Source organism: Lactuca saligna, chromosome 9 (genome assembly GCF_052625555.1).
Source record: "Lactuca saligna cultivar CGN05327 chromosome 9, ASM5262555v1, whole genome shotgun sequence".
NCBI classification, from domain to species: Eukaryota; Viridiplantae; Streptophyta; class Magnoliopsida; order Asterales; family Asteraceae; genus Lactuca; species Lactuca saligna.
Window position 1 is genome coordinate 160,158,954 of NC_136425.1, and position 24,111 is coordinate 160,183,064.

The 24,111-nt window shown below is 39.1% G+C and overlaps 1 protein-coding gene across 1 annotated transcript; it reads right to left on the reverse strand.

The window, feature by feature from the left end:
• Positions 1 to 207: 207 nt before the first annotated feature.
• LOC145015626 (protein DJ-1 homolog B-like) lies at positions 208 to 2,931 on the reverse strand. The gene is made up of 8 exons (XM_078974095.1): positions 2,655 to 2,931; positions 2,369 to 2,569; positions 1,543 to 1,692; positions 1,284 to 1,466; positions 1,113 to 1,193; positions 841 to 1,041; positions 607 to 747; positions 208 to 540 (listed from the first exon to the last, which is right to left on the reverse strand). Exons 1-8 carry the CDS (start codon positions 2,793 to 2,795, stop codon positions 340 to 342), a joined length of 1,299 nt encoding a protein of 432 aa, XP_078830221.1. The 5' UTR covers positions 2,796 to 2,931; the 3' UTR covers positions 208 to 339.
• Positions 2,932 to 24,111: the final 21,180 nt, after the last annotated feature.

A 24,111-nucleotide genomic window follows, 5' to 3' on the forward strand; every position in this document is an offset into this window, starting at 1 on the left:
TATTTTGTTTTCTAAATACTCTTTAGGTTGTTGGGAGTTCTTGTGGCCTATTACATGTCTTTTCTTTCCATAGGTAGAGAGTTTTCAACTTACTATCGTATTTTTTTTTTCTATTAATCAAATTTCAACAAGTATCACATTCTTTTATTAGAAAAAAAAAATGTCACCGAGACATTTTTCATGTCTCTGCTTTAAACAATCCAATCAGAAACTCAAGAGTTACTTTCATTATAACAGCACCTTTGGCTTTATCATACAAGTAACGAAGACATTTATTAGGTCAACTGGTTTTGACTTTTGACATACACACCACAAAGCATGCAACTAAACTTACATTACTTACACAACCAACATTGCCTTACCAATCTCCAAAGCTTTCTCACGACCCAATAATTTCTCCACAATCGCCAATGAAAATTCCAAAGATGTCCCTGGCCCTCTACTCGTTACAACTTTACCATCAACCACCACTCTGCTTTCCACTTCACTTTTGTCCCTCAGTTTCTCACACATTGCCGGGAAAGCCGTTGCCTTCTTTCCCTAGTTACATCAAATTAACCCATTCAGGGGTATTTTAGTCTTTTTAACCCAAATAACAAAACTTACCTCGAGTAATCCATGGGGCTCAAGGACTAGAGCTGGGGAAGCACAAATTGCTCCATAGTATTTTTCCAACTCCCTCTGCTTCTTTAGCAAATTTACAAGTGTTTCGCTTTTTGCAAATGCTTGGGCCCCACCAAGTCCACCCTAAAGTAATTTCAACATGTTATAAAAAAAAAAAAAATAAAAAAAAAAAATTACTTTAGGGTTTATGAAGTAATTAAAAAATAAAAACTTAACTGGCAACACAATTAGGTCATATGAAAGCTTAGCAGCTTCATCAAGAAGCATGTCAGCAACCAATTTCACTTTACGTGAAGCCAAAATTTCAAGATTATCACCAACTGATGCAACCACAACTTCCGCTTTTGCTCTTCGAAGAACATCAATGATCATAACAGCTTCCATCTCCTCTGACCCATCCGCAATTGGTACCAAAATCTAAAAAGAAAAACCCTAAATTAACAAACCCTAATTTGAAACTATTAGTTTATTACAGAATGAAATCTCACCTTAGGTGTAGAGGCACATGTCCATTGTAGCTTATTCAATTCAGTCACAATGAATTGATCAGTTTGCTTCGGATTCATCAACTGAAAAAACAATATAATAATAATGTTTGATGTGATTTCAATCTCTTAAGGTCTGGATTAGAGTTTAGGGTTTAGGGTTTAGAAACAAACCAGTGGTCCAGAAACTTCATTGGCTTTCTCTTTTCCAAAAAGTTGTTCTACAAGTGTTACAGAGTATTCCATGGTGGTTCCTGGACCTCTGCTAGTGATGACTTTTCCATCTTGTTGGACTCGTGAATCGACTGTGGTTGCAGATGATGATAGTTGCTCCGTGAAAGCTGGATAGCAAGTTGCCTACAAGAAGAAAAGTTTTTTAAATTTAATGGGGAAAAAGAATAGAGGGTAGGGGTGGAGTGTATTTAGTATTTACTTTTAAGCCCTTGAGTAGGCCCCATGAACCAAGTGCAACAGCAGGAGATGCACATATTGCAGCATAGAGTCGACCTTCTGAAGCTTGTTTTTTCACAATGTTCTCCAGTGTGTTGTTGTCTTTTAGAGTGGATGCACCTGGCATTCCTCCCTGTAGGGAAAATTTGAAGAAATGGTTATAGAGTTGCTAAGGATTTATGATGGTTGATTTTGAAAAGAAAGTGATTTTAAGAAAACATAACAGGGAATTTTGGTCGATACAAGATTAATGCAAACCATGAAGTAGAAGTTATGCAAATATATGGCACAATCCAGAAGCATGTTAGTAAATAATGATAGTGATAATTGACTCATCCAAACATATGATTATAGTGTATTCAGAACAGCAATGGAAAAGAAAACTGAAAGCCTTAAACTGCAACTTCAAATTCTTATGATGGCTTTTTGAGTTGCACAAAGATAGAATCATCAATCATGTCCAGAAGATGCCATGGAAATCCATCAAGTGATTAAACCTTAATACTAAAAGTTAAATAGTACTTTGAAATTTTGTCCAGATTAGTTGCTCTTGCAAGGTGTGATCTTATTTTGCAATTTGGCAGTTTGTTTGGAACAAGTAATGTCTACAAAGTCTATTCCTCCTTTCCTTTTTCACGAACAGAAAAGAGAAAACGGAAATTGGCTAATTCAATTTAAGCTCTTAACAGTTAACAGTCATGTTGAATTTAGTAAGAACTACTGTTAGTACACATCGGTAGTGTTTATCTTGTAACAGATTTTGCATTTCAAGGCATGTTAAACAGATAGGAGAGGGAAAAAGAGCATACAGGCAGGGAAATAAGATCGAATACGGTGTCAACACAGTCAGAAATCAGAGCATCAGCGACGATTTTAACACCGTGGCAAGCATCGACGCGGAGCTGCTTTTCAACGGAAGCGACGGTAACGTCGGCGCCAGCTCTACGGAGCACATCGATGGTAATCACAGCCTCCATCGGCTCCGTTCCGTTAGCAATTGGAACAAGCACCTGTAATTAAAATTAAAATCAGCTGAATTCAATTACAAATCCCGAAAGAAGAAGCCGATTTACGATTGATATACGAATACTGTACCTTTCGCGAGGCGGACGCCATTACTGAAAATGAAAATCGGTTGTAGCGGCGTGAGGTGGTGGAGGAAAGGGTGGGGAACGACGGAAGACGGCGAGTGAGAGTTGTGAAAGGAGAGAGAGGAGTGAGGTGGCGTAGTGCCATTTTTATTGGCCGCTTGGGTATCTCTAGAGTCTACAGTCACCGCCTCAGCCCACAATTTGGAGTTCGGGGTTCAGGTTAGTCGACCGGGTTCAGTTGTGGTTCCGGTTTGAAGCTCCAACGGTGTAAACGGCTGGGGGATATCACGTAATTTGCAAAATTCGAACAAAATTAAATTTGATGAAATAAATTGAAGAAACAAATATCTAGTAAATTTTGTATGTATCCTAGTTTTATAGATAAAATTAGGCAAATACCCGTACATTTGCGTGGAATCGAACCGTGTATTTGAAATCTTTACAAATATATGATTTTTAAGCTATCAATGACGTTATCTTTTATATAATAAATTTGTATAAATATTGTTTGTTTTGAATTATATGATAATGTAGATACCATTTAAAATTCTATAATTACGATTGTGTCAATGATTTCTACCTACGGGTTACTTATAAATAAAATTAAATATAATCTATAATCTAATGGTATATATAGTTATTGTTATTGTTAATTAAATTTTTACAATTAATTTGTTTAATGTTTAGATTTCTATCACTATAATTACTTAAAACATCAAACATTGTTTTTTGATTTTAAAGATAACAATATAATAATTGTAACAACAAAAAATTTCAACAAAATTTAAACTTTTCAAAAACATCCCAATTCATTAAGTTATTACAAAAAAAAAAAAAGTTTTCAATACATTTATTATCAGAGTATTCTCAGGTCCATATCATAAAACATAAACACTAGGAGTGGTACGATCACGCCTTTGCCTTGCCACAGTCTCCTGAAGAACCTGAAAAACATTAAACCACAACTGTAATCCCAAAAGCTTAGTGAGATACCCCCAAAATACCAACCGCATATATCATACACATAACTTGCTATATCATATCGAATCACAGAACAGCCATGCATATCGGGTCTACTGTGAGACTGGTCCGCCGTGTCGGGCCTTCAGTCCACCTGGTCCACCCTCCGAGTCCAGTCATGTCCCTCGAGTCTGCAGTGTGGTTGGTCCGCCCGCACCGGGCCTTCAACCCACCTGTTCCACTCTCTGAGTGTACAGTATGACTGGTCCGCCCGCATCGGGCCTTCAGTCGGCCTGGTCCACTCTCCGAGCCTCGGCACATCTGGTCCGCCCTCGTGGGGCCTACAGCCTATCTGGACCGCTCATTGGGCCTTCGGAACAACCGGTTCGCCCTGGGTATCTTGGCCTACAGCATGAAGCAGGACCCGCCTCAACCCAACTCCAGTCCAAACAACCATGTGCACATAAACATACAATCATATAACAATTCATATTCAATCAAACCGATCTAGCAGATCACGTAACACAACATACTCTAAGCAGGATACCGACTTAACCGGTCACTATCATAGCATCATCCTATATACCAGCATACCGACCTTAACCAGGTCTCTAACGAATACCATCCTAACTACCAGGATGCAAACATATCAAAGCAATAACATAACAACAGATACCCGGATCTCAATCCAATAAAGGGTCGGCCTTGGTGCCTTAGACCTTGTTGATATAGTGAGGATAACTCACCTCGAAACTGCCGGCTGAACGGATAACCCAAGCTGCTCCGACTACTGGTAGGATCTCCACCACTCGCCAACCACCAATACACTGAACTTAAAACAATATTCAATAATTACCAAAATGCCCCTGGAAAACAACTGGTCAACCCTTGGTCAAAGTCAAAGTCTACACCTGACTGACTCTACTCGCCGAGTTACCCCGAGACTCGCCGAGTCCAACAACTCTGAGTCCACACGCACACATCTCACCGAGTCCTCCCTTGACTCACCGAGTCACAGCCCTTCCAAAAGAAACTTGGACCCTACGACCAAACTCGCCGAGTCCAAGAACAGACTCGCCGAATCTACGACTATCTTCAACCTACTCGCCGAGTTGTTCTTACAACTCGCCGAGTTCTAGGCCATCTTCATCCAACTCGCCGAGTTCCAGCCTTTCTTCAAGCAACTTGCCGAGTCCACCCATGTGACTCGCCGAGTACCACCGGGTCTGAATCCATACAGAGGCTTTCCAAGCCATGCAGATGATCCAAACCATAGATCTACCCCTCCTAAGGCCATCCATCACGTAAAGTGGCAATCTTTACGTGAATCCAAGAAGATCTAGGCATTTTCACTCTAGGGTTTGGGTTTGGGACAAGATAGCTCCATCAATCTCTCAAAAACAGGGACCTTTATGCATTCAAACCCCTTCTCCATTCCAGATCTGAGGTAGCAACCTCAGATCTAACCTCTAAACTCCAATACATCAAAAGATATGATCTCTAACACCTCAAAAAATGATGAATCTAGATAATAGCAGCTCAAACAGAGAAATAATACCTCAAAAGGAAGCTCCAAGAGAAGATTAATCTGAATCCTTGCAAAGCCCTTTGATCCAAGTCTCTTCTCCTTCAAGATTTCTTCAACAATCACTTCCCCAAGCTCCAAATGCACTCAAATCCTCCACAATCACGTATCTAGGGTTTCTAGACTTTAAGGGAGATCAAAGAGGCTGGGGAGAGGGTATAATGTCCTTTAAATAGGGCTCATCCTCCGGATTTAGGGTTTTCTCCACTCAGCTCCTACTCGCCGAGTCCATCTTTGGACTTGCCGAATAGACCACTTAACACGCGACCAAAGTCGCGACCCTACTCGTCGAGTCCACCCAGGGACTCACCGAGTTGCCCTTAAACAATTTCACTTTTAGCCCTTCAACTCTACTCTTGATATTCTGGGATGTTACAATTCTCCCCCACTTAAATTAGGCTTCATCCTCGAAGGCTGCGGCAACTCAACTCTAGAAATTCTCTCGCATTACAACTCCTGGCATTAACCCAACCAGGTTCCTCAAAGCACAACCATGGAAACCAGAAACTCATTCTCTCCTTTCTCGCGGTGTCCTGACCACCGTCACAAGCCGGCCACCGACTTTACCCTCTGATAACCACACCTAACAACTGAGTACCACCCATGATGCAGCACTGCTCCAAATCACAACCATCACTCGACCTATATGAGCTAGAAATAACCATGCACCACCGGATTCCCAATCCGAGTCCAACTCTATCCATTCCATGCTGATAGAAAGACACATTCTTCAGAGCAACTCCCATGAGTTCTCCTTTTGCAATCACATGCACATGCTGAACTAGCTCTAGCACCCTCGGGTGAGGAAAACCCATCACACTGATGCCCCTCAAAACATCCCTCCGGATGAACCATTACTACACAATTCCTTCACCAAAATCAAGTTGGGAATCCAAAACTCCATCCCTGCATCCCTTACGAGTCTCTTGACTCTATACCCGCGGAATTCCTCCTGCGACCTCAGCAGACATCCCAACATGATGTCATCCCATACCACCGCCGCAAAAGCGCTGCTTAATGACCACAATTGGACCACTCCGATCATAACCCTGCGCTACTGCTTTCACTTCCGTGAATTTACACTCCCCTCCGGAACTACATTCCTCCCTCTTTCCTTACCAAGGAAATCCACTTGGCCGCCTTGTCACCACAACAAGTGCCACGGTGCTCACCTAATGCTACACCACCCCTTTTTAGCATAACCGCTATGCATGCAACACACATGATCTGAATCTACTTGCAAAGACTCTCGAGTCCATGTATCAACTTCACTAATCAAGATCACTACCCAGGACCAGACCTTACAACGCTAACATATCGCGGCATACTCAATCCATTTCCTCGCACCGATCTAACGACACATGCGGAGTCTTCAGCATGACTGGACCGCCTTACCAGGCCTTCAGCCAAATTGGACCACTCTCATAACCTTCAGCAGACCTGGACCGCCCTCCAGGGCCTTTAGTCTGGTTGGACCGTTCCCCGAGCCTTCGGCCTGACTGGTACGCCTACCGGCCTTCAGTCTTATCCGGATCGCTCGACTAGTAATCAACATTTCGAGTTACTCCTTCGGGAAACTCCTCCCATGCATACTGTTCTAGCCCTCTAGGGGTTCCGAACTCTACCTCCATCCCATATACTCAGTCCCGGCCCAATCCTAGGCCTTCCACAATCAATTGATAATGGTCTGTATCCCGCCCCGCACGTCTGCCACTTACTCATACCCGCCACTGCCCTTGGCTGACCGAGACACTATTGAATCCCATGCAGCTAAACAACCTTTCATACTCGTCGATCCTCCAGAGAATTCTCCAATTCTCCCCCTCTTAGAGCACTGACTATCAACCACCGGTCGCCATCACCGACCTCCCGCCACAACCCTTCACGACACGTACTCTTTCACGCGAACCGTTTCCCACTAATACGAAGAAGCTTCGCCAATCGCATATCAATACTGATGATCCCGGCATGAAAGAACTCGATCCTCTGCTAACCACTCCTCAGACTGCAACTGCTACCTAATATCCAGACCAACACCCGATTTCCATGAACAACCCTCATGAAAGATAACCAACGAATTTCCCTACACTAAATCCATAACTAAGCCATAACCTTCAAAACCAAAGAATTCAATACCGAAATCCACGCAACAAGACTAGCAGATAAACAATACTCCACAATAATCACAAGATAACAAGATATCAAGAAAGGAACATACCCGCAGCTGCATCCGACATTGCTCTGATCTCTTATGCTGAAAGCTGAAAAGCACGACCCTGAGCCCTTGGGGGCTCTGCTCCACCCTGACCTCCACCTGTGATCCTCAAAGTGGCCGGTGCTGGAGCCTGCACCGGCCCTGCAGCAAGCTGTGGGCAGTTGACCCTTAAGTGCCCAACCTGATGACAATGATAACAAATCCTCAAATCCCGAACCGGTGCTGACTGCCGACAATCCCTCGTATAGTGCCCCTCCTTTCCACACTTGCGGCACGCACCACCGGACCGACAAACTCCGGCGTGACCCCTCCCACACTTCCCACAAACGTGGCTGTCCTGATCTCCCACCCTCGAATCAACGGTCTTGGACCGTTTCGATGCCGGCTGCGACTGTACCGGAACTTACCCCAGCTCACGCAACTGCAACTCAATCTCCAACTCCCGCCGCCTGGCGACCTCCTGCAACTCCAACAAAGTCTCGCACTTCTGCACGGACACAAACTGTCTGATATCTCTCTTCAGCATACTCAGATATCGGGACATCTGAGCCTGCTCCGAAGCGAACTCAAGGCAAAAAATCGCCCTCTCAGTAAACATCCTGGTGATCTCCGTCACCGACTCCGAATCCTGCTTCAGCTCAAGAAACTCCTGATCCAACCTCTCCCTCTCGACCTGCGGAACATAACGAGTGTTGGACATCTCTCTGAACCGATCCCATGAAACTGCAGCCCTCTGCGCATCCGAGTATGACCCCGTGGTCAATCTCCACCAATCCTTTGCCCCGACCCTTAACAGGTTCAGAGCACACCTCACCCTCTGATTAGCATGGCATGAACACATGAAGAAACACCCCTCCATGTCCGATAACCATCTCATAGCAACGATTGGGTCCTGAAGTCCATCAAAGGTGGGAGACTTCGTATTATCGAAGTCCCGATATTGAAAACCTCTACCAGCTCCTCCCACTACCGCTGCTATAGCCGTTGTAGTCGCCGCGGCAGCCGTCTCCATGAGAGCCGCATAACGCTCATCAAAATACTCCACCATGACGGTCTTGATCAACCCAAACAGTTCCGGCAGCTCGGCCCGGAACAACGCAACAACCTTATCATGTAGGATCTCACGAATCCTCGCATCCAACTCGCACGTGCTCATCTGACCGATAACCTCGGGCGGTACTGACCCGCCCGGAACTCCCTTTCCTGCTCCCGATCCTGACCCGGATCCACTCTCAGCATGCCTCAAAACCTCCATACTGAAAATAAACCACACAATCTCAGACACTTCCCACTATCCCGGGAACCAACTCTCAACCCAACCCTAGAGGTCATGGTTTCCCTGATACGCGTATGGGTCCTGTGCTTTCAGTAGTACGGGCCCATACTACCTTCCACACCTACCCATATTTGTATGAAGTACTACCACAACACCCTAGTGACAAATATACATAGCAAGCACTCAATCCTCACTCCTAGAGGAACACTAGAAATCTCATACAGAAGGAAACCCTAGGCTAGCAGGCATCATAAAACAGGCAACATTATCATGAAATCCTGAGGATCCCTAGCCTAGTGCTAGCATGTTGTTCTATCAAAGCTCAATAAAAACAATTATCATGTATGATATTTTGGGGTTACTTACTGGCTCCGGCTGATCGTACCTCCGCGTCCTCCTTTACTTATTTCGAAAACCATTTTAAATTCTCTTTTGAAAACCCTCCTCGATTTGAGACTGGAGTCACACGAGTGTTCCTCCAATTCACTTAAACCAAGGCTCTGATACCAACTTGTAACAACCAAAAACTTCAACAAAATTTAAACTTTTCAAAAACATCCCAATTCATTAAGTTATTACAAAAAAAAGTTTTCAATACATTTATTATCAGAGTATTCCCAGGTCCATATCATAACACATAAACATGAGGAGCGGTACGATCACGCCTTTGCCTTGCCACAGTCTCCTGAAGAACCTGAAAAACATTAAACCACAACTGTAATCCCAAAAGCTTAGTGAGATACCCCCAAAATACCAACCACATATACCATACACATAACATGCTATATCATATCGAATCACAGAACAGCCATGCATATCGGGTCTACTGTGAGACTAGTCCGCCGTGTTGGGCCTTCAGTCCATCTGGTCCACCCTCCGAGTCCAATCATGTACCTCGAGTCTGCAGTGTGGTTGGTCCGCCCGCACCGGGCCTTCAACCCACCTAGTCCACTCTCTGAGTCTACAGGATGACTGGTCCGCCCGCATCAGGCCTTCAGTCGGCCTGGTCCACTCTCCGAGCCTCGGCACATCTGGTTCGCCCTCGTGGGGCCTACAGCCTATCTGGACCGCTCGTTGGGCCTTCGGAACAACCGGTCTGCCATGGGTATCTTGGCCTACAGCACGAAGCAGGACCCGCCTCAACCCAACTCCAGTCCAAACAACCATGTGCACATAAACATACAATCATATAACAATTCATATTCAATCAAATCGATCTAGCAGATCACATAACACAACATACTCTAAGCAGGATACCGACCTAACCGGTCACTATCATAGCATCATCCTATATACCAGCATACCGACCTTAACCAGGTCTCTAACGAATACCATCCTAACTACCATGATGCAAACATATCAAAGCAATAACATAACAACAGATACCCGGATCTCAATCCGATAAAGGGTCGGCCTTGGTGCCTTATACCCTGTTGATATAGTGAGGATAACTCACCTCGAAACTGCCGGCTGAACGGATAACCCAAGCTGCTCCGACTACTGGTAAGATCTCCACCACTCGCCAACCACCAATACACTGAACTTAAAACAATATTCAATAATTACCAAAATGCCCTTGGAAAACAACTGGTCAACCCTTGGTCAAAGTCAAAGTCTACACCTGATTGACTCTACTCACCGAGTTACCCCGAGACTCGCTGAGTCCAACAACTCTGAGTCCACACGCACACATCTCACCGAGTCCTCCCTTGACTCACCGAGTCACAGACCTTCCAAAAGAAACTTGGACCCTACGACCAGATTCGCCGAGTCCAAGAACAGACTCGCCGAATCTACGACTATCTTCAATCTACTCGCCGAGTTGTTCTTACAACTCGCCGAGTTCCAGGCCATCTTCATCCAACTCGCCGAGTTGTTCTTCCAACTCACCGAGTTCCAGCCTTTCTTCAAGCAACTCGCCGAGTCCACCCATGTGACTCGCCGAGTACCACCGGGTCTGAATCCATACAGAGGCTTTCCAAGCCACGCAGATGATCCAAACCATAGATCTACCCCTCCTAAGGCCATCCATCACGTAAAGTGGCAATCTTTACGTGAATCCAAGAAGATCTAGGCATTTTCACTCTAGGGTTTGGGTTTGGGACAAGATAGCTCCATCAATCTCTCAAAAACAGGGACCTTTATGCATTCAAACCCCTTCTCCATTCCAGATCTGAGGTAGCAACCTCAGATCTAACCTCTAAACTCCAATACATCAAAAGATATGATCTCTAACACCTCCAAAAATGATGAATCTAGATTATAGCAGCTCAAACATAGAAATAATACCTCAAAAGGAAGCTCCAAGAGAAGATTAATCAGAATCCTTGCAAAGCCCTTTGATCCAAGTCTCTTCTCCTTCAAGATTTCTTCAACAATCACTTCCCCAAGCTCCAAATGCACTCAAATCCTCCACAATCACGTATCTAGGGTTTCTGGACTTCAAGGGAGATCAAAGAGGCTGGGGAGAGGGTATAATGTCCTTTAAATAGGGCTCATCCTCCGGATTTAGGGTTTTCTCCACTCAGCTCCTACTCGCCGAGTCCATCTTTGGACTCGCCGAGTAGACCACTTAACACGCGACCAAAGTCGCGACCCTACTCGCCGAGTCCACCCAGGGACTCGCCGAGTTGCACTTAAACAATTTCACTTTTAGCCCTTTAACTCTACTCTTGATATTCCGGGATGTTACAATAATTTATATAGAGTTATTTTTAACTATTATTATTGTAAGTTATTTTAAGTTTCTTATTGAAAACTTTTAACGATTATAAAAACATCTTTAGAAAATATTTTAGTTGAATTGAGATTACAATTTAGTTTTTGCATTTATCACTACAATTCATCTATTTTAACTATTTATAAAATATTATTTGGTTTTTTAAGTAGAACTGAAATTTATATTTAAGTTGACACTGTAATGGTATATTTAAATTAAGAATTTAAGTATTTTGTAAAAACTGTTTAAAAGTTATAACTTTAAACTGATAATGATTTTTGGGTTATTTAAGTTAAACTAAAATTTATATTTAATTTAATCCTGAAATGTTATATTTAAATTAATAATTTAAGTATATAAATTGTTCCAAAATTGTATCTTTAAAATGATAATAGTTTACATCCAACAATATAAATTAAATATAATATGTTAAATGTTAAAGAACATAACTTTATAAGTAGAAGTAAAGATATTATTTTAATATTGAAATTTGGTTTATATATGATTACACTTTAGATTTGATATTATTTAACCTTATTAACCAACTTATAATTAATATTAGAAAGAAAATTGAAAAGTCATGGGAGTTTCAAATGAATGTGGTAAAAAACAATATACATGAGAGTTTGGTGAAAGAAAAAAAATGCTGCTTTTATAGGTGTGTATATATATATATATATATATATATATATATATATATATATATATATATATATATATATATATGTTGGATTAGTGTCTAAGTCCATAACTATTTTGCTATGTACTTGACCCGATGGTGCATGGTCGTTTTAGGTTGCCTTCACCAAAGCAACTTGATAGGATGAATTATGAAGAGAAAAAGGATTAAATATGATTTATTAATATATTATGAGAATAATATATTAAAGGAGAAATCATATTGTTTGATTAATATTAGTCAAGAATTAATAAGAATTAATTTTATGGCTAAAAGAGATTAATTAAACTTAAGGGACTTGAACTGTCAATTGTATGATAGTTGAATATTGAGCTAATGGACTCCATATTAAAGGGGTGGACGAATTTTATGGGGAAACCCATTAGAAATCGTCCTAGGGCCTTTAAGGAAGGAGTCCATGGGTTGCTTAGGGCTTAAGCATCCAAATTAGGGTTTCCTGGTTTGATAACCCTAATAGCTTCACTATTTAAAGATCCCTAGAGCACCAAAAACGTGGGCAAGTAACTCCTTAGGGTTTTGGACGGTTTTGGGTGTCTCCTTCTCTTCTCCTCTTCATCCTATTGCTCTTGGTGTTTGTGAACCATTAGAGGAGTGACATTTGTGACTCTAAGCTTTCTAAAGTCAATACAAGAAGGATTTGAGATTGTTATTGCTACATAACAATCAAGGTATGATCTAAACCCTAATTCATATGTTATATTGATTATCATATACTAGATCTAGGGTTTATAGTCTTGGATGAATTGCATGTACAATAGAGAAACCTAGATCCAAGCATTAGGGTTTGTATGAGCACATAAGATGTTCTTATGACCAAAATCCATCAGTGGTATCAGAGCCTTGATTGGTTTCTATTGTATTGATGCATATTTGATCGAAATCAGCATTGAAAATTGAATTGTTTTTGCTTCTGAGTGTTTGACTCGCCGAGTCACTTAGTGCACTCGCCGAGTCAGCTATACTCGATGAGTCCAGGTCCAGACTCAACGAGTCAAAACGTCTGACAGCTCATATTCGCGATTTTCTTCCGGTTTTAGCTTTGGATAATTACCATAAACATGTTTTTGTTATAAAATTCGAATTTTATCAATATTTGGTGATTATCCTTACCTAAGTAGAAGATAATTGTCAAAATTTAGATAATCATTTGTTTTATTAGATAAAGTTTGATTATTTGTAATTTAGATTTGAATTATCTTGTGAAAAAGTTTCAATTTCCCCCCTTTAGGTTTTATAGTTTAAAATTTGAACTAAATAGTTTTGTTTTTAAATTTAAATAGTTAAAACCCTAATGTTTTAAATAGTTTCAAAACTTGCCCTCAAGTTTTGGAATTTAAAAGTTGATTAAAAGTTTAATTTAGAAATGTTAAATTCTAAAACCCTAGTTTTGTTTTGAAAAGTTCAAATCACACCCTTATGGTTTTATTAATTAATTAAGGTGTATAATTAAAAGAGGTTTAATAAATCCATAAAGTTTTGGTTTACAATTTAATTGAATTACAAGTATAACTGTTAAATTTGACCACATAGTATTTTAAAAGTGTAAAATACACCCTATGCTATATATAACATTAAAAGTTTAACATTATATATATACATATATATATATATATATATATATATATATATATATATATATATATGTATGAGAAAAAGTCAGTCTTACCGTTAGTAGGCCTCATTCAAGAAGCTGGTCTATAAGGGGTGTTTAAGGAAATTGCCTATAAAATGGCGATTGAATGGGTATCGACTCTTACCCACCGCACTCTTGACTAGTGGATGGTCATTAGCCGAACGGGTAGGATAGGACAAAACCTTCCATTATAAGTATAATGAAGTACAAAAGTAACTAAATGTTTTTTACAAATTCCCAATCTTAGTTACTTCAGGCAAAAGTGAATTGATGCAATTCCATGAAATTACACTTTGTACCCTTGCAAAGACGTTAGTGGAGCGTGTGTGGTTTACTGGCACACTAAATGGTTCTAAGCAAAGGTAACAAAGGGTGACTCAATGTTTTTCATAGTTCGGTGGAGCGTGTGTGGTTAACCGACACATCGAATAGGTGACTGTAACATGTGGGGGCCCCATGTAAGTTTGCATGGTTATTCACACCCGCTTTGTGATCCTCGGTATCTGTAACACCCGGGTTTTCAGGGCTAAGCATTTTTGTCAATGTAATAGTCTAGGTCAACTATTGTAACTCTTTTTGAAGTAATAAATATGAAATATTTGAGTATTATGTGAATTATGTGTGTTTATGTGTTTATTATTTAATTATAAATGTATAATTAATAAAGAATAAAAATGAGCGTCAAAATTAAAGTGTGAGATAATCCCGATATCTCTACATAAAGTTGTAGAATATGTCTCAAGGTTTCCGTATATATAAAGAATGCCGAAATCCGAGCTATAACGAAGAAGTTATGGCCCACCGAAGTTTTACGGCAAAACCGGCACGGCACCGGAAGACGTAAATAGTGAATTTACGATAGAAGACTTTTTAGCCTTAGAAATCTAAACAAAAGTCGTAGAATATGTTAAACTAAGAAAATCGATAAAAAGAACGCCCAAATCTGACTTCGTATGAAGAAGTTATGATTTTTCTAAGATTCGGCTTAGCAGTGCACGGCCTGAAACTCGAATTTTAATTCGAGCGGTTTTTGGCTTACGTGACCTAAATGAGAGTTGAAGATCTCATTAATAGGAACTCAACGGTAAAAAGACAGACGAAAACGGAGTCCGTATGAAGGAGTTATGAACTCTTCGCTGTCATTTAACAGTCTAAACTCCTCCTACTGTTAAATTTGAGATCGGTCAAGAATTAGCCGACGGAGTCTAAACTAAAGTTGTAGATCTTGATTTTACCTACGCGTGGATATAATGAACGTCGAAAACGGAGCTCGTATGCGAAAGTTATGATTTTTCTAAGTTTGAGGGCTGATACGCGATAGGGGGTGACGTGGCACCACCAGAATTGGACACGTGGCACCACCAGAAGGCCACCACATGGACCAACTCGGCGAGTAGGTCGCCCCTACTCGGCGAGTCCATCAGATTCCACCCCTATAAATAGAGGTGCCGGGTTCCCTCATTTCCTCACCCCTCACCCCTCTTCTTTCTCTCTCTAAACTCTCTCTCTAAGCTCCCTAACCCCCCTAAAAGCCTAGGTAAACCCCCTAGCACCCGAAGGAAGCCCCGAGGCTCCCGGAGTCCCGAGAAAAGAGCCTTTCGGCTCGGGAACGCTGCTCCAGCGAAGCCCGGTTTTCAAGAAAAACCCGCTGTAAGTGAGCTGTACCTATCCTATCTTTAGTTTAGCTTATGTTTTAATATAGGAATGTTATTAGGTCTTTAAAATAATTATTTGGGCTATTATTATGAGTTATATTGAGTGTTATTAACGCTTATATAATAATAATAATAGTCATACAATTAATTTGTCGCGGTTATCATTAGACTAAACCCTAGTGGTATCGATACTAGGTTTTATCAAAGGAAAATCGTTGTAAGAGTATCGAAGCGCTGTCTGAGTGCTGAGTCACCACCTAATCAGGTGAGTGCATAGTTACTTTCAACTTACACATAGATATGAAGTATTTATATAAATTACGTGCTATGTGTGCATATTATCTGAATACTTGCTATCTATGCTAGATGAACGTTGTTATACATGTTTTCAATGATTTAAACTGTATATGTATTTTATATCTACGAAAATGTTGGGGTAAAACATGGGTAGATGTAATAGGTGATGTGTGATAAAATGATGAGAGGCCTCGATGTTGTTGTTGATCCAGTCATCTAGCGGAGTATAGATGACGACCACGGACTCTTCTAGACAGTCCAGTGGAACACTAGCAGGCTCGCAACCTGTAGGTGTTGTGAACGATGTGTTCACCGGTGTACTCCATCCCCCACATAGTTGCCTATTAGGACATTTATTGTTGAGGAATCCCCTTAGCAGTAGTGTCCATCCCGATGATGATCCTTAGGCTAGGTCCCTTATGATAGGTGTTTAGGGACGTAAAGTGAGGATAACGGGAACGGGTAATCGGGTTATTGTTGATTGATGAAATTAATAAACTTATTTATTGTGGGTTGAAAACCCTATGTGCTCACCAGGCTCCCAAGCCTGACCCACTCAGTTTTATGTATTACAGGTAGTGGCGCATGAGCATAGGTGTGATGTTTTGGACGAGGGATTACGGATATAGGCCTGTAGATATGAAATAATGTAGTAAGGCTTATATTGTACTGTTTATACTTTTGATCTGTACGAACATGAAATCCCGAGTCTTTTAATGAAATAAATTTCTATGGAGATGCTTTTGATAAATCTTTATCATATTATTGTTTTGGGACAAATTCCGCAACCCTTTTATTAAAAGATAACTCTGATTTTGAAATAAAGTATAAACAAAACCGGTCTTTTCTGGCCGTGATTTTGGGGATGTCACAGTATCCCAGTCACAAACTAGAGGGGCATATTGAGATTTAAACATGTCATTGAAAAGTTCAATGAATCTCAAAGGATCTAAGAGTTTTCATAGATTTAAAACTTAAATTTCTTTTTCGTTTTTCATGGTGGAAATTGGTAAATCGTCATTTACCTACCTTCAAATATACGACAACTAGATTACGACATCCCTTTTTCTAGGTTGTAGCGTATTGTGTTGGGTCCTAGCCTTAATATCTCATTTGGGTGATTTATTAAGGACTCAATCAATCAACTAACTTGAATTTATTTTCTCCCGTTTTGTAGATGTCAAAGTTCGACAACTATGGTCTTCCCAAATCTCGTGGAACAAGCATTCAATGTGAAGATGATATTCCACGATTCGATCGAGGAACAAGAGATCATGCTTCACTTCCCCCTCCTCCTCCCGTTGTTCTCCCTAAACCACAAGATCGAAGAATTGAAAGGTTCAATGTCACTAAAGCCCTATTGGAAATGAAACATGAAGATGGTAAACCCATGTGTGCCCACGTTCTAGGAATGAAATCACACATCGATATGTTGGTAATGTTGGGTGCATCATTCCCTGATGAGTTGGCTATAGGCTGGGTTCTACAGTCACTCCCTGAATCATATAATGAGTTCAAAAGAAAGTATTATATGATGGATCATGATGCAAGCCTCATTGACCTAACTTACATGCTCATTGTTGCTGAATCAGAAATGGTTTGGCAAAGCAATAGAGCATATTTGTTGGGAAAGTCAACCAACCATGCTTCCGAGGACGTTCTAGGAGAACCGACCTGCATTTGCTGCCAAGAGAAAGGGCGTTGGATACAAGTCTACCCTAAGAGCCTGAAAAGTCCAAAAGATGGGAGAGTCAAAGAGTATGGCTGTGCTTCAGGTAAAATCCACTATCTAACTCCATTATGTTCCTATTTATTGATTCTTAATACATAATGTGATAAGATTGCATTTGAATGTTTTGCAGGATCAGTGAAAAGAGAGGAAGCTTGATGGAATAGCAAGATGAGTCTAATCACGAAGAAATGGATCTCGATTGCATGGATTCGAAGATTAGATTTGAGCTTAGAAAGTTATGATAGAGTAGTTAGGAATATTTGATTACATAGTTTTTCAGTTGATTTTGCATTGTAAGGACAAATGTTTTCCGCTGCTTTTATGAATAAAATAAATTTTGGTTTGACTCATTTATTTATTTCCTTGCAATGAAATCGTTATGGAACATTGATGTTTGCATATTTCTACAACGAATGGATGTGATTCTTAATTATGTGGAAAGGTCAAGAATTTACCAAATAGGGAAAGTTTCTCATTGCCCAAGTTTCAATTGGATAGAGACTTGGAATCATACAACAAGTATTGCATGATGAATGAGAAGTTTCATATTTGGAAATTAGACTAATTCGTTGACAAAGTGTCAAGTAAAGGACTAGGAGATTGAGTGCACAAGGTTATGTGTTGATCAAGTCCACCACAAGAGTAACAAAGATATTCATCATGATTTACTAAGGTTAAGTAAATGTGATTACACTTATGAGATTAAGTGTAATTCTTAGTTGATTGTAAGAGTTTAAATAAATAGCAGAACGAATAAGAAGAATCAAGTAGGCAGAAAGATAAAAGTTTCTTTATTCTAAGAAGAAGGGAGAGTAACTTTTATTATGTTTTATGATAGGTCTTAATGATTAAGAACCATATATCAATTGATCCTCTAAGTGAGTCTTAGTGCAATTATATGTCTAAGAAGAGGAATCAAGAATTGAAGAAATGGTTAAATCAAGAAGTCAATCATACTTCGTTCCAAAACAAGTCTTAAAGTTAAGATTGTGACATTGAGTGACAAGTCTTAAGAAGGTTTATAACATTCATCAAATGTGGAAAGTTGTGATGTCTTGGATAAGACAAAGACCAATTAGGACCAATTTTATGAAGTGTTTTGTCTTGATAAAAGCTACACTAACTCTTGAATATTTGTTTCTCGAGAAATGTTTTATTGACAAGAGAATCTTAGATATCAAGGAATCAGTGGGAGTCTTAATAGTCTTGAAAGGTTTCAAGAACAAATCAGGAATAAACCTTATCGATCATCACTAGCACACGAATTGAGTTTTACAACCTATCGTGTTGACATTATCATGTTTCTATGCTGTTCCAGTTGAGTTAATTATGCATGTGAGCCCTATGAGTTCTCATTTGAATGCATAAAAGGCAAGGACCTTAATCAATAAAAAGTACATTGATAGGAAAGGGTGAGCTGCTTAATTACTTGGAAGACATGGTAGGCAGCCGTGTTACCATAAGGCAAGAAATCAAGATTGAGAAAGTTCGGTCCATATGAGTTTGAATTTGTCATAAACTTTGTTTTAACAAATTCACATGGATAGGAACATATACACAAATAAAATCTAAGTGTCATAAGATTCCCTCCTTCATGAAAATGACTGTGAGGAAATACTTTCACTGAAAAGAGATTTTGAGAAGATAGTGATTGTGAAATTGGATTCTTGAATTCAATTATGGTTACGGTATCCCTTTCCATGATTCTAATTGTGAGATTTGGCAATTAGTCTTAATTGTTTAGACACACATATGAGCTATCTAAGGCAAAGGTGTATAAGTTTTAGAAGCTTATATAAAGGATTATCAAAGCATTAGGTATTAGAAACATGAACTTACGAAATTCAATAAGTATTGTTTTCTGGAAGTTAAGCTGGTTTCTGAATACATGTCAAAGCTAGTGGGAGCATAAGTGTTATGTTTATAATAATCATCATGATAGTGGGAGCATAAATGTTATGATTGTATGATTATTAAGGCAAGTATTGCAAGTTAGCAATATTAATTATAGAAAACAAGAGTCATACTTTGCAAAGTTGTAAGGGTTGAATAGTTGTTTTGCTATAATTAAGGGAGAGAATATTGTACTTCATTTCAAAATCTAAAGCTTAGATTGAGAAATTTTAATAAATTTATTCAAAGGATACATAGTGTGTTTTAAATTTCGATTATGATTGCGGTATCCCTCTTCATAGTTCGAATTGAAAGAACGAGACACATAAAATATTATGGCAAAGTATCATATCTTTATGTAAGACACTATGCATCGTGTCCCATATGCTTCGGGTATAGGATCGATTGTAAATGCTATAATATTTGACCATTCTAAAATTTTCCAAATGTCTAGCGCATTTAGAGGGAAAAAGGACTAGAATCGGTTTTGACTAAGATAATTAAACAACTATCAAAGGACGATCCAAAGCTTGCTAAGGATTGGTTGCTCGTGAGTAGTTGGAAGTATGATATTGTATGGAGCATATCGACATTATTATGAATAGAAAAGATTCTATTAAGAATAAGTTGTCATATGGAAAATATGGAAATGTTTCCATATTGGGAGTTGGATGTTGAAAGTCTATGTCTAGATTAGAAATTTTATATAAAAGGATGTTCAAAGGAATGTACTTTGAGTGAGAGACATCACGTTTATGGAATTGTATTGTAACAATCATAGAGAACTTTGTAATTTCATTGGCAATAGTCATTGTGACCTTAGTGCAGTGACATTACAAAAGGATCATTGCATGAAATATTAGAATCTAACATATTCTATAAGTGGCAAGAATTTGATATTCTTACACTTGTGATATGGATTGGGAGTTGTGAAATGAGTATGATTGGAAATGTGTTCATTTGATCTATTTCACAAAGTAAGAACCATAGATAAACATTGTGTGCATGCTAAGAGCATGGGACAAGTGTTGTAATTCAAGTAAGAAGTTGATTACCCGAAACGACAAATAATGAGTAATCGATTTGGTGATAAATAAAAGGTGTTTTATTTATACTCAAAGGTTTGAGGCCATATGAGATTAGTATTATTCTTGTGTTTCACCTTGCATGTTTTGACTTCATGAATAATTTAATTGGTTAAGAACAGTCAAATTATTTGAACGGACCACAGTCTTTCATATGTTGGAAGTAGGTATGAATGAAGACTGTCGTGAATTGGTGTGTGGATTGTCTAAAGAGTATTAGACATAAGCAAATGTTTGATGCAACGTTCATGAGTGCTTATGAATATGATTTGAGCATTGGATTAAACCCACGCTCACTTGGATCACTTCATGGATTTTTATCACGAGTGATTGGTGAGACGATAACATCTTATATTCTTGAAACCGAGATGTGTGAGTTGTATCTTGCGAGTCGGTTGCACATTGATAATATGTATACGCACCAGTAACTTGGTGTTATAAAACATATTGTTGTGTGTAATTCGGTGAGAGAGTGCAAGCAAGCATTGAGTCAAATTTTATCCGTTCCTTTTATCCAAAGTAGGATAAAGGCGATATCTGTGGGCCCCTCGATGATTTAGTGATGGCACCTAAGCGCTTGGCCAAGCCGGGACTAATTTGATGTGTTCAAATTGTAGTATGTTGTCAGTCGTCATAAATCTGAATTTGGGAAACAACACATAGACAGAGAGAATGATTTAGATCCATGTCTCAGTCTATACGATAATATCTAGAATAGAGGAATATATGATCCCTTATCTAAAGGACACGCATATCTGATAAGATTAGATTTGACACCGGCTTTAGGAAGCTACGATTGCAGATCACGATCTGAAGTCATATGCGAAATAGTTATTAGACTTATCCAAGTGGGAGACTATTGGATTAGTGTCTCAGTCCATAACTATTTTAATATGTACTTGACCCGATGGTGCATGCTCCTTTTGGGTTGCCTTCACCAAAGTAACTTGATAGGATGAATTATGGAGAGAAAAAGGATTAAATATGATTTATTAATATATTATGAGAATAATATATTAAAGGTGAAATCATATTATTTAATTAATATTAGTCAAGAATTAATAAGAATTAATTTTATGGCTAAAAGAGATTAATTAAACTTAAGGGACTTGAACTGTCAATTGTATGATAGTTGAATATTGAGCTAATGGACTCCATATTAAAGGGGTGGACTAATTCTATGGGGAAACCCATTAGGAATCGTCCTAGGGCCTTTAAGGAAGGAGTCCATGGGTTGCTTAGGGCTTAAGCATCCAAATTAGGGTTTCCTGGTTTGATAACCCTAATAGCTTCACTATTTAAAGATCCCTAGAGCACCAAAAACGTGGGCAAGTAACTCCTTAGGGTTTTGGACGGTTTTGGGTGTCTCATTCTCTTCTCCTCTTCATCCTCTTCATCCTCTTGCTCTTGGTGTTTGTGAACCATTAGAGGAGTGATATTTGTGACTCTAAGCTTTCTAAAGTCAATACAAGAAGGATTTGAGATTGTTATTGCTACATAACAATCAAGGTATGATCTAAACCCTAATTCATATGTTATATTGATTATCATATACTAGATCTAGGGTTTATAGTCTTGGATGAATTGCATGTACAATAGAGAAACCTAGATCCAAGCATTAGGGTTTGTATGAGCACATAGGATGTTCTTATGACCAAAACCCATCAAGATATAGATATAGATTGTAAATATGGTGACTATTTTCTTTAAAGAAAAAAATGTACTTACATCTTGTCCAAACTTTGATTTTTATTTTGAGTTTAGTCTGATTTATTTTGATTTTTTTAAATAACGAATTTGCCTTTTGTATTTTTATATTTTATTTATTAATTTTGTAGTTTCCTTAATGAAAATTAAATAAAAAAGAAAAAAATATATATCATCTCTCTCTCTCTCTCATACTTACTGCTACTGTCAGAAAATATGAACAACACTCAAGGTTCTAAAAGTCGTGAGACGTGGCATTACGGTATGTGAACGTCGACCTGAGGGTTTTCAAGATCTACGACTAGAAGCGGTGGTGTCACATAATCGAAGCTAGGGTTTGCTAGAAATCGAGACAGAGAAGGACAAACTAAAAAAGAGGGTGATGACTCCCACCCAAACGATCACCATTTTTTTGTCTTCGTATTTCCATATATGAGGTGGCAAGCATCTTGCCCCAAGGGTTAGGGCATCCTCTTCAACATGTAACCCTCTATCACGAAACCCTAGCCTCCCTTTGAGAGTTTTCGCTCATTTTGGTGCTCTTGGTACACTTTTAATGATAAGAAAAAGGTTTGGGAGCAAAGATCAACCAAGCCACTTTACTACACCCTTGGGATCATTCTTTGGAACATTTTTAAGACTTAAAGCTTCCACCTTTATGATTCCTTCCTTATAGAGCTAGTTTTCTTTGTATGTTTTAGTCCATAAAGGAGTTTGTATGTTGGAATAAAATAAAGTTTGCAAGTTTATGGCTCATCAATGTCCTTTGATCCTTATATCTTTCAGATCTAGAACATGGTTGAGTTTTGGAAGCTTTGCATGAGTTTTAGGTCATATTCTTTCCTTTTAACCTAGTTTGGGTGGAGGAAATTCATGGGTCACGCATGTCCATAAAGTTAACATTTTTACGAGCCTTTAGAGCCCTTATAAGCTTCCTAAAAAGTTGGAGTTACAATTGAGGACTCTTCGACTATTTTGTTTTGATGTGTTCATGATGTGACCAAGGAAGGTCCACGTCGTGGTGTCTGATGATTGATTTGTCCATGACCGAGTTAGCTGAGTTGGAGCTTAACCGAGTTTGGAATTGGGTTGAGTGCGTTCTCACGAAGTGACAGTTGAAACACCCCGATCTTGGTATGTTCGCTTTTGCCCTTCATTTATTCAAGTTGCATTTTTAGCCCTAGAAGTTGGTATACGGGGTGTACCACTTGGTATGCTCAGCGTACTAGCTGGAGTTAGGTCGGGACACTGGTTGCATACGTTGGGCGTACACTTGACTTTTTGAAACCCTAAAGTGGGATGTTACACCCTATATATTCATCCTTAACCTATAAGGTTGGCCTTATTTCTTGTCCCTAAACCTCCAATAAACCCTCAACATCCCCTTAGCCTCCATTCTTGCATTTTTGAGCTCTTGAAGAGAAATTTGTGTTGATTTGGTCCATCTTTGAAGAACCTAGAAGAAAGTAAAGTTCATAGTTTGGTGGGAGACTTAAGATCCAAGACCCTTCATCACATTGCAAGCTTCCTAAGCTATCAAGTTCAAACCTTGACTTGTCAATTGTTGGATTAGGTGTCTAATCCCATAACTATTTTAGTATGTACTTGACCTGATTATGAGCATGGTCCTTTTGGGTTGCCTTCACCATAGCAACTGATAGGATGAATTAAGGAGAAAGAGGATTAATTATGATTTATTAATATATTATGTGAATAATATATTAAAAGAGAAATCATATTGTTTAATTAATATTGATCAAGAATTAATTTTGTGGTCAAAAGAAATTAATTAAATAAAGGCGACCGATACTGTAATTATAAGATAGTTACAAAGTTGGGCTTAGGATCCATAAGTAAAGTATTTGGTTAAGAATGTCAAATGTGGTGATGCCATGATGCTAAATAATGAATAATGGCACCAAACAAAAAAATTGCACATACCTATCCTAGGACATTTGTTGCTTTACCAAGAAAAGACATATAATAATAACATCAATAATATCA

Excerpts from the sequence above, each read along its gene's own strand:
- LOC145015626 (XM_078974095.1), bottom strand. The coding sequence starts at position 2,795 with ATGGCACTACGCCACCTCACTCCTCTCTCTCCTTTCACAACTCTCACT. Across the intron at positions 1,693-2,368 it reads TCGATCTTATTTCCCTGCCT|GGAGGAATGCCAGGTGCATC; the intron begins GTATGCTCTTTT and ends TTTTCCCTACAG. Across the intron at positions 1,467-1,542 it reads GCCTACTCAAGGGCTTAAAA|GCAACTTGCTATCCAGCTTT; the intron begins GTAAATACTAAA and ends TTCTTCTTGTAG.